Source organism: Anser brachyrhynchus (genome assembly GCF_964034855.1).
Source record: "Anser brachyrhynchus genome assembly, chromosome: W".
In the NCBI taxonomy this organism is placed as follows: domain Eukaryota; kingdom Metazoa; phylum Chordata; class Aves; order Anseriformes; family Anatidae; genus Anser; species Anser brachyrhynchus.
In genome coordinates this window covers 1778086-1788963 of record NC_137704.1, presented here as the reverse complement: position 1 = coordinate 1788963, position 10878 = coordinate 1778086, and the positions used below count along the sequence as shown (strand labels likewise).

Genomic DNA, 10878 nt, shown 5'->3' with positions numbered 1-10878 from the left:
GTCACGACTCTAACCTGGTATTTGTACTCAGCACTGTCGTCGACTCTATACTTTGGAAACCATATCTCGGAAACTATTAGCAATTACACCTATTGCCTGTTTTCGTTAGGGAGCCAATCTGTGAAGGGGACAGGGGAAGACATGTTTCCCTACCTGTTCACTCTCCCTTTCTCCTTCACCACCCTCTTATCCTCCGAGCTAGTTACGGTGGTTCTCCGAGATGTTGAATATCCTTGGGATACTCAGACCAGCATGTTCTTGTTGTTATGTCTCCTGAATGCGCTTCAGGTTTTGTTTAAGGTTAAACAACTACTTAGGAATCTCATCCGGAGATCTGTCTTGAGGCGGGATAGTTGCGAGTGGCAGGGAGTGTGGGAGGATATGGGCAGGTTTCTAGAGCAGTGGTCACCTCCAGTGTTTTGGACATTCACCCCTGAACAACTGCAAAATCCTAAAAAGCTGGCAGAATGCTTGAAAAAAAGGTGTCATGACTCTGGCAGTTCCAAAGTGACACAAATCACTGTAGCGTGCTCGGGTCTGGCTTGTGCCTATCGAGCTGCAATTGATGCTACTATCAACCTAGCGACAGCTCCTGCAGCCGCTCCAGCTCCAGCTCCTGCAGCAGCTCCGGCTCCAGCTCCTGCAGCCGCTCCGGCTCCAGCTCCTACAGCCGCTCCGGCTCCAGCTCCTGCAGCCGCTCCAGCTCCAGCTCCTGCAGCCGCTCCAGCTCCTGCAGCCGCTCCAGCTCCAGCTCCTGCAGCAGCTCCAGCTCCTGCAGCTGCTCCCACTCCTGTGGCTGGGTCAGAGAAATGAGCTGTAGCAGTGCAAGTTGACCCCGCAGAGGGTATTCCAACCCCTGTGGCAGACCCTGTGGCTGGGTCAGAGAAACGAGCTGTAGCAGTGCAAGTTGACCCCGCAGAGGGTATTCCAACCGCTGTGGCAGACCCTGTGGCTGGGTCAGAGAAACGAGCTGTAGCAGTGCAAGTTGCCCCTGTAGACAAGGTGAAAAAATGGTATAGAGACTCAGGTCGTTTAGAACGCAGACAGTCTTCTGCTAGGTCTGGGCATAGTGAAGACGAGGCTGGGCCATCAAAGGTGCAGGAGGATGAAGATGAGGATGTCGAAAAATCAACAGTAACTACCCGAACCCTATACCAGCGTGAGCTACGAGATATGCGAAAAGATTTTGGTCGCTGTATAGGTGAGCAGCTTGTCACCTGGCTGCTCCGGTGCTGGGACACCGGAGCCAATTGTGTGGAATTAGGGAATTCTCTCCCCCATCCCAGAGAGGGAGGGGGGAGGGTGAGCGAACGGCTGTGTGGTGTTTAGCTGCCAGCCGGGTTAAACCACAACAAACTGGCTGATTAATATCCAGACAGCCCACCTCCCCTCTCTCTTTAATGTAAATATTCCTCTCTGTATCTATTTTCTACCCATGCAGGGCAGGAAATTTTGAACAAACAGATGCAGTCTCCTGAATTATTTTTAAATTTTTTTTTTTTTTTTGGGAAGCTTGGTGTCTCTGCCCTGTTTCTGAGATCTTTTTGTGGTGGCTGATAGGTGGCTCCCAATTCTTCTGCGTAGTCCAGACAGTTCAATTCCATTTCTCTCTTCACCTAGTAAAGGAGAAGGGTGATGTTGTGTTATGCTGAAATTACCAGGAATTGCTTATAGTTTGCAACAAGGAATTATGTCTGAGAAGTAGTAAACCACATGACGAAATATTAAAATATATACTAAGGCAGTTAAAAAGAAAATTATTTATAAAATCTTGGAGACATGAAAGGCCCTTCTCTCTTAGAGAGAGATATGCATAAATTTTAATGTGAGCCTCATTTTTTAGGATATACATTTTTCTTGAAAGATAGAATGGAAGTGCAGACTTGAACACTGTAAAGAAAGATGTATTTATGTTCTGTTTGGTTTGCTCTCTAATGAGTAAAAATAGTTTTTGTCCCAATTAGAATGTTATGAAGCTCAAAAGCTTCCAAAAAATTAAGCAAGTAAAACAATACTTTAGTTTTCAGCAAAAGAAAACATTTATCAGCCTTTCATTTGAGAACAATTCATTCCTGAGGAGAGAGTAAATCAAGAAAAATATGATTAAAAGTATTATTTCAAGATTGCCTAAGGACTGCAGTCATATACCAGAGCCAAAATGAGTTAGGCACTGTATAAACACAACAAAAGCATGTTCCCGCTGTCAGTCAAACAAATCCCAGGAAGTCTCTCATCATGACCAGATAAAAGAGTAAGACAAAACAGATCTTTTCTTGCTTCTTGCCCTTCAGTCACTCACACAGATTTGTTTTATGAAAAATAACTCGCTACTCAGTGTCAAATGCTATCGACAAATGCCAGAGAAAGCCAAACACAGTAACAAGATTCCTCCTTGTCCGCAGGAACACTTTTCTAGTATACTGTATTACTGCACCAGAGCTGTGCCTGCACCTGTCCTTCACCCCTGGAACCATTTCACTGGTCTGGGATCTCTGCTGACTTTTCTCCAGTGGAACCTTCCAGCTCCCACATTATTCGAAGAAAGGGGGTAGACCAATGGCAGCAAAGTTCACTTGGATTTACAGACAATATGAAGCAATAATTCTGAGAGGAATTATTTTTACACACATTTAGACACATCTTATTTAGACACATCCCATCTGAATAATGTGCTTGCTGTCTCTGTGTTCAGAAAGGTCTCACAACTCTGTTACAACACAGAACTGTGCTTGTGTCACAGGCAGGAGAGATGTGCCATAGTTTCACCTCACCCACCCATGCATGCAAAGTGTTTGCACTGTGTCTCCTGACATTCCTGCCTCCCACAGCTCCTGAGCAGAGCCAGTTCCTATATCCCCCAGCACCCCTTTAGAGGGGATCTAGGGCTTTGTGAGAGTACTGACTTAAAGAGATGCATCTCCCCACATTGCTACCTAATTATGCCTGGCTCAAAAATTAGCTTAAGGAAACATAGGGCAAGACTGATACTAAAGAAGACAATCCATACACCTAATTCTGCCATTTACTCATTCCTGTTTTTTTGTTTTGTTTTGTTTTGTTTTGTTGTTGTTATTGTCTTTTTTTTTCCTTTTTTTTCTTTTTTTTTTTTTTTTCTGCTTTTCACATATACTGGCATAAGTATTTGAGCACTTGCACAGTGAGCCAGAGTGCAAAATTAATCTAGGCTAAACCTAATTACACTTCAGGTTGGCTTTAACCAGGATGATTGTGTGACTGCACAGCACCTCTGGAGATTCAAGGGAATGGGTGCTACAAATAAGGGCAAGAAAGAGCTCCCCACAGCAGCTATTGACTCCTCTGGTAGAAGTGCTGGCAAATGCCGTCCTAAACTGCTGGTGGTACTGTGGCCTTGGCTTCTTCTACTGCAGTCATCATTTTGATCTCTTCTGCTCATACAAAAATCTGCAAACAATAATTAACAGAAAGGATTGATGGTCCCCACTGAAAGCAGAGAGGGAAAGCCAACCATCTCTCTGCCTCAGCACATGCTTATGAGCATCCACGCACATGCATATACTGCACAGGATTCAGGCAAAAACACCAATTTCATTGTTTGGGAGTCAGGGAGGCTGGTCCTTTCTCAAACTTGTGGAAAGAAGTTTCCACTTGTGGAAAGAAGTAAGTATCACTTACTCAGTAATAAAACAAAGAAGGACAAAGATTTATTAATGGATGTCTCCTATTTGAGGTCTGCAGAGTCGATATTTATAGTGGCTTGTAAAAATGAAAGCTTATATCCATATTCCTCCAGAAACACTATTGAAAACATGATGAACATCCTAATGGATTTAGCTAAGGAATAGAACTGTTTAAAAATAAATAGCCTTGAATCTGCAAAGAGTTATTTAAAAAAATTGCTTGGAGTGTTACAACACTGATAATTATCCTGTGTTTATCTGCCAGGAACACTGGGTCTTTTAAAGGCATTTAATTCAGAGAATCCTCCCTTAACAAGCATAAAGAGCCTTAGAAAAGAAAATGCTGTGCATTGCAATTTTGTTTGTTTGTTTCTTTGCTTAAAATTATTTTGAGAGAGTGCTTGGAAAAGCATGATGAACTTCATAGATTAAATCAAAGAAATGGCTTCAAATGGTGCCACGTGGGGTGCAGATGTTTCCCTCCACTGCCTGCGAAGCTTTACAGGCACCTTCCTGCATGGCCCTCTGTCTCTCCACAGGTGGGAACACCTCTCAGGGTCTCAGGGTGATGTGGAGACCTCTGTAAGGTCTGTAGGTTTGTCTTCCAAGAAGCCTCCTGCAGGATTTGGGCTGCTGGGTACTCCCTCCTGAAACAATGTGCAGCCATGCTGGCTACCCCCTGACTTGGCAGCCCTGCTGTGTGGCTGGGGCTCGCCTCCAGATGAAGTCTCAGCTACCAACATCCCATCCAGATGGTCTCTTCCCTTGCACATCCCAGGAGTCAACCAGTGGTAATAATGACAAAGTGCAATGCACTGGCCTGTTGATGCAGGTTTTCACATAGAGGCCATCCACAGGAAACCTGTGTGAGACAGAACTGCCAGGCCTGGCTTTGCTACAGGGTGGACCTCTTATGTACACAGGTTGGTGGTGCAAAGAAGGAAGACAGACATCTTTAAAAAATGAGAGGATGGAAATTAATTTTAGTGGATTAATTTATTTTTTCTTGCACTATACTGTTCTCAACAGAGGCAGATGACTACATGTAGAGAAGTGCATTGTTTATGTCATTTTCTCCTGGTAAAAGGGAGTCACAAGAACTATTCAGTGGCCACATAATGAGGAGCTGAATATACAGCTGTCCTTCCTGCAAAGTGTAGAGGACCTTAGTTAATCCACAGCAGTGAAATGCAGCACACATCCTCTGTCTCCACCTAGTCCAGAGAAGACAGCAGTTAACACAAGAGGTGCAACCTGGACAGTCTTATTTAATTCCTGATTCCTGTTAAAGCCTTTACACTTAATTGAGTGCCATCCTCCCTAAGATCTGTTTCATCTTTCAACAAGATTGAGAGCCTCTGTGCAGATATAAAAAATGCCTAAAACATTACTTTAGACAGGCAAAAATGTGTGTGATTACACTATTGAGGAAGACATTGAGTATCATATAATGAATGTCTCTTCTGGCTGTTCAAATAAAGTTGCAGAAAATTGCTTTCTGTAAGGACTATGGCCAATTATAGGCTTTTTAACTAGCACAGGCACATCTTATAGCATATGCTAACTTTATTATATTACGTGTTAGTAAAAAGCTATTTACCAATATAGCATTCATGTGTGGATACAGCCTAGCAACACTGAAAAGTACAACTAAGCAAATATGTGTATGTGAATATCAGTAGACAAATTAATGTTAAAGCATGAAATATAACTCAATTGTTTTAAACAAAGGACTAATGCCATAGGCTAGTTATCTAGTTTTGACAGAACATCAGGCTGGCATAAATTTTGGTTACTGGGAAGGCTGCCCAAATCCAGAGGTCTCCCATGAAGTATGGCTTCACAGATTTAACAGCTTCATTAGGTAAGTACATTAACATCTCCTTGGCTGTTAAGTCAAAGGCAGATTTTATAGATGGAGACTGGGAGTAATATGTAAGCACAGTGCCAACTGCTCATGGCTTTTTGATAACATGGAATGAATCCTTACACCCAGCAGAACTGAAGGTTTAAATAGACATTTTGCTTGCACCTCCACTGTACAGTGAATTTTCCCATTCCTCTCAACAGCCCAACAGTATAATTTCTTCCTTCTGCAGTATCATATCCAACATAAACACCTTTAAGTCTTTTGAATTGTGTATTTTCATTTGCAACCAGATGGCAGCAAATAAACTTATTTCAGGTAGCCTACCAAAGACAGAAAGCCTTGTACAGATCCATTGAGTAGACTGAAATTTTCAATATTAGTGTAAAAAGGCATGCATTTCGTGAAGTACCTCACACTTATTTGTGACTTTGAAGGATGAGGAGTGTTTCTTGCCCTAAACTAAATTCTTATTTGAGAATGGAAGGAATACCCATCATGCTCCAGAGATCCTCTCCTCCCTGATTGTTGTAGCTTTGTGTTCCTAGAAACCTAGAAATTCACTACTAACTGGAATCCACTGACTCCAGCTGACGATCACATTACAGATCTTTTTGTTTGGAACCTATGGTCAGCCATTAAAAGTTTTCAGTAATCTTGCATTAGAAATAGCAATGGCCATTATTTGCCTCTGAAAATCCTGATTCATTTTCATTAAGGAGCAAAAAGCCACACTTTTTCATTTTTTAATAGCTCATTAGAATGATTAATGAATCCTCTTAATAGGCTAACTCAAAACAATCTACTGATCATGCATGACTATTTTAATAATCATAAAATGAGATTAACTCACACATTCTTACCTCTTGCCATTCTGTAGGATACCAGGAGGGTGGGCAGTCAAAGCGATTACAGGCTTGCACGAGGGATGGCTTAGGTTTATGGCACAATTCATCTGCCAAGATCACGGTCTCGTTAGTTTCTCTTGATAATAGGTGAGAACAGACGACATCTCGTGTCTGCAATCCAACCCCACAGGTAAGACTGCAGGTGCTCCATTTCCCAATCTCCCATCTGTGAAGGGGTCAGGAGAGAAAACCTTAAGCACAATATGAAGTAGCCTTAATCCTTCTCTTTTCAAAATGACGGAGTGAAGAAGCAGTAAATGAAAGGGATTTCTCCTTTTCTGACCAAAGTGACCCTTCTTGTAGCTGAAGGATGAGGTTAAGAAGAGTATTAACTGTTCGTCTGCATTTTTGGTTTTTGTTAGAAGCTCTTGGGCTTCAGGTCTCTTGGACTCCTGCAATATCATAAGAACAAGTTTTGTGTTCTACATTAAAAGTTTTTGATGGGCAGGAGCCTAGATAATGTATTTCAAGACTGAATGGACTTCATTAGCTGGTTCTTTTCTGTCTTTAACCAAAAGAAAAAAAGCTAGTAACAATATTCATCAGAGGAATACATCGATGAATTCCTGAGTAGGAATTTCTTCCAGAAAATCCGGGGGAGTTTCTGGGGTTCCTGGCAGGCTTTTTCTTGTTGTTGAGTAGGGTGTGCTATGGCCTTGAAAGATGTAACAGGAGAGCAGAAAGACCCTCTTTACTGTCTGGGTAAACAACTACTACTGACCCAACCTTTCTCTGTGCTAGCTGTGTAAATTCTGAATCAACAGGATTTTTCATGGCTCATTTTCAGTGTTTATCACATGAAAACCAGATTTCTGGTGTTTGTCAGTACCGAAAACACCCTCTAATTCTGTCAGCGATACACAGAAAATTGCTTAAAATGTCAAGTCTCACTCTTGTACTCTACTAGAAGGCAATTCAGAGATATACAGAAACACATATACAAAGAAGTCTTGTATTCAGAGTGAGAATATAAGAGAATAGTCTTCCCATCCACTTCAGACAAAACACTAGACTGACATGAGCATACTCCTACATCCAAAACGAAAGTACAAAAGCCAGATACTGACACTTTTTCTAATCCTGAAGAATAGCTTTCTTGCCTGCATGATGTTACTGAAACTGATTGTCAGGGGAGTAAATTAAACATTCAGGACAAGGAAAGCTCAGACAACCTGCCCTTGTAGAAAGCAAAGCCAGGCAGAAACTAAAAGGAGTGATGATGATGAAAGACACCCTCTGGCTCCAACAGGACCGAGGGAGACAATGAAGGAAAGTTATGAAACATGTCAGCAACAAGAAGCAGAATTTATGAAGGAGCTATGGGGAAAAACTCTGATAGTTTAGGATTAGCAGTCAATGGAAACGGCTCAGCATGTTTAAAATGCACCATGTTAGTAAACATTTTATGGAAAAAAAACCATCATCCTACTCTCACAGAACTATTCTAACTTCTCTTTTTATTTTATAAAGTTGTGCTGTGTATTTGTTCCCTCTCTCTCAATAATATCCATAAACAAATTTAAAAGATTGTAGGTAAGAAATATATTTTCCTCAGTAGATAATAATGCAAAGGCCAAAAACGCCACTCTGCTCCCCTTCTGTGCCCCATCTGCTGATTACTTTGATTTTATAGTAGGACAGGATTTGCCCTGAGCATCACTGTATGCAATATTAATGACACTCTAGTTTGCTTTTAGACAACAGCCTTGGTAGTGAAATCTACCTCCTCTTCCCTAAATGCCACAGCTCTATTCTGCATTTTGCCATTAACAACCAGAAAAATGTGTTTAACCCTTTCTAAAAATCAATACACCCTGCATAGTGAGGAAGAAGTTGTTATGGCCACTTTCCAGTCTGTAATACACTGAAGGCCACTTAAGTCTGATACTGGGAGCTATTTAGCAGTGGAATAGGAGTGACATCTGGCAGCCAGCTAAACTAATCTGGAGTATGTTCTCCATATGAATGATCTTGGGGGATAGGTCTTCCCAGATTTTCCCATAAAATTGTCAGTCAGAATTAATGTGGATATCAGCTACCTTTCAGTTTTTGGCACGATCTAAACTGAGATGTTTGAGTAGGTGCTGAAAAGAAGGCATTTTCTTATTTCAGAATCTATTTTCATACATGGTTAGTTGCTAAAGTTGCTTTTATTCAAGTGATGGTAATAGCTGTTGCCTCCAGCAACTCATTGTTTGTTATTGGTATAAGAGCACAATGTTTCTGTTGGCAGTTCACATCTCAGTGGCCAGCAGGCCACATAAACTCTTTGGAGATCTTGGCTTCTGCAGAAGAGGGTGACTGTTTCTTCTTCCAGAAAGAAATGTTGCATTTCAATAAAGAGAAAGGATTTTTTTTCCTAATGTTTGAATTTTCTGTTGCAGGTTGCATCTGTTGCCCTACCCATAATATAATTTTATTCACAATTCCTTCCAGCTGCTCTAAATAGGAGAGTTCTCAGAGGTGCTCAGGAAATATGAGGTCAAATTCTCTCTTACCCTTGTGTTTTCATTGACTTTTTGGGCTTTCATAGATACAAAGCAAAGAATGTAGAATAGAGTAGGGATATGCAAAGTAGAGTAGGGATATGCAAGTAACCAAAATCACAGATGATATAGATGATTGGCAGAATTTCACAGTCCTACACAAATAGAGAGAGATCAGTGATAACCTTATTGAATAGAATCACAGGACTGTAGGATTATTTTATAATAGCTAAAGGTGATTGCACCACTTTGTAAAATAGGTAGGAGAGTACTACTACAAGTAGTTTATAACCTATCTTTCTTCTGTTGGAGATAGTAATTCTTTTTATTTTTAATTTTTTTTAGTATTGTCTTGCTGCAGTAATACAGTTTTATCCTTACTGTAGAGTGTTATGAAATGTGAGCTCAAATAATCCGTTTCTTATTTCATATGGTCTTTATTTGCACATTCCTCTGTCTTTTTATTTATTTATTTATATTTTTGATGATTTGGCCACACCGAACTGACTTTTCCAATTAGTATGACTTGCAAAAAATAATAAAAAAATAAATTTAAAGGAGAAGAATGGCATGATATCCTGCATGCAACTGATAATGCCAGAATTAAAATTCAAGTAGGATAATCTTACACTTAAAAAGGTAAATTAGGTAGTTACAGGATCAAGCTAAGGAAAGCTCACACAATTGGGTTTGGCATCTTTGTACGCTGACTGTGGTTGTTGTTATGGGGTAGACTTTAGGAAAAATTTGCATTCTTGCTAGTTTATAGTCCAGCTGAAGTCATTGGTTTGGTACTTCCTGTAGTGCTTACCAAAGCCCATTGAAGAGATTGCATGGGTTTGTTCTGGAATATTCTTTTGATCCCTCCTTCTTTCTCCACCACTAGTGCCCAAACCTATATGAATATGTAGCAACAGAGAAGCAGTAGCTTTTTAGCCTTTTTCACAGCAGAACTTTGGCATATCTGTTCCCCCAAGCCCCTGGCTTGTCCTAGCTCTAGGTCTATGATTTCATCACTTTTCTGTTTCCATCTCCTAAATGCCTAAATAGCAGTTATGTATTTAAGCACAACCTAGTCTTTAAAATATTTCAATTGTTGTATTTCATTAAAAAAACAAACAACGGCGTTCAAAAGGTAAAAGGAAAGTGTAGTGAGCAGAGGATGGTCTTAAAACTCAGATTATTTCAGGTATCATCACAAATTCAAAACACTAAACTGATCATAGAAACTTGGCACTTTCCAGATGAACCATCTCCTGCTTCTTGCAGACTGTTGCGATGCCTCAGTATTTTTTAATTTTTATTTTTTATTTTTACTTTTTAGAATTGGTGATTTGGACACATACATTTGTCTGAATGAACTAGTGAACCTGATTTGATTGCTCAAAGCAGTGGTTTTCCTTTATTTATTAATTTTTATACACAATGTTATGCGTGTGGTCTAAAACTCAACAGAAGACCGTGAAAAGCCAGACCAACCTGAGCACTAAATTTCTTGCACCTCCAGTAACTATAAAATAACAAAAGTGAATTAATAATGGTCATATTTTAGGAAAAGATAATACCCAGCTAGGAAATATCAGTCAGTTCATATTATGAATTATAATTATAATCTGTAATATGTTATTAAATAGTGATTTTATCAATAACTATTGTAATTTTTATAGGTCAAGGAGTAACTAATTTTCTGGAACATACTTATTGAGTGAGTCAGGCTTCTCTGGGCAGTGCTTATGCATGTGCTTAATTTCAGGTAAACATGCACTTTCCACAATTCATCATGCTCAGTATCTTTTAAAACATGAGCATTTGCAGATCCTTTAAATTAAAGAAAGAGAACAATTGCAAAGCTCCAAATTGCCAAAAAAGGGGCCAATGATCTGAAAATCTATATTTATATCACAACACAATTACTCTTTGCCATTACTGTAAAAATATTAGAGGTGCTTTTAAAAAAT

The 10878-nt window shown here is 40.1% G+C and overlaps 1 protein-coding gene across 2 annotated transcripts in view; it reads right to left on the bottom strand.

Moving 5' to 3' along the window:
• Positions 1-308: 308 nt before the first annotated feature.
• Positions 309-10878, bottom strand: part of LOC308184664 (ADAMTS-like protein 1) — a 43624-nt gene continuing 33054 nt past the window's right edge. The window contains exons 7-8 of one of the 2 annotated variants that reach the window (XM_080571961.1): positions 6390-6600; positions 309-1616 (exon numbers count right to left, since the gene is read on the bottom strand). In XM_080571961.1, coding sequence (XP_080428087.1) covers positions 1398-1616; positions 6390-6600 — 430 coding nt within the window. In that variant the 3' untranslated portion in view covers positions 309-1397. Of the gene's footprint in view, positions 1617-4678; positions 4874-6389; positions 6601-10878 lie in introns of those variants that run through there. The other variant, XM_080571962.1, reaches the window with a different exon arrangement.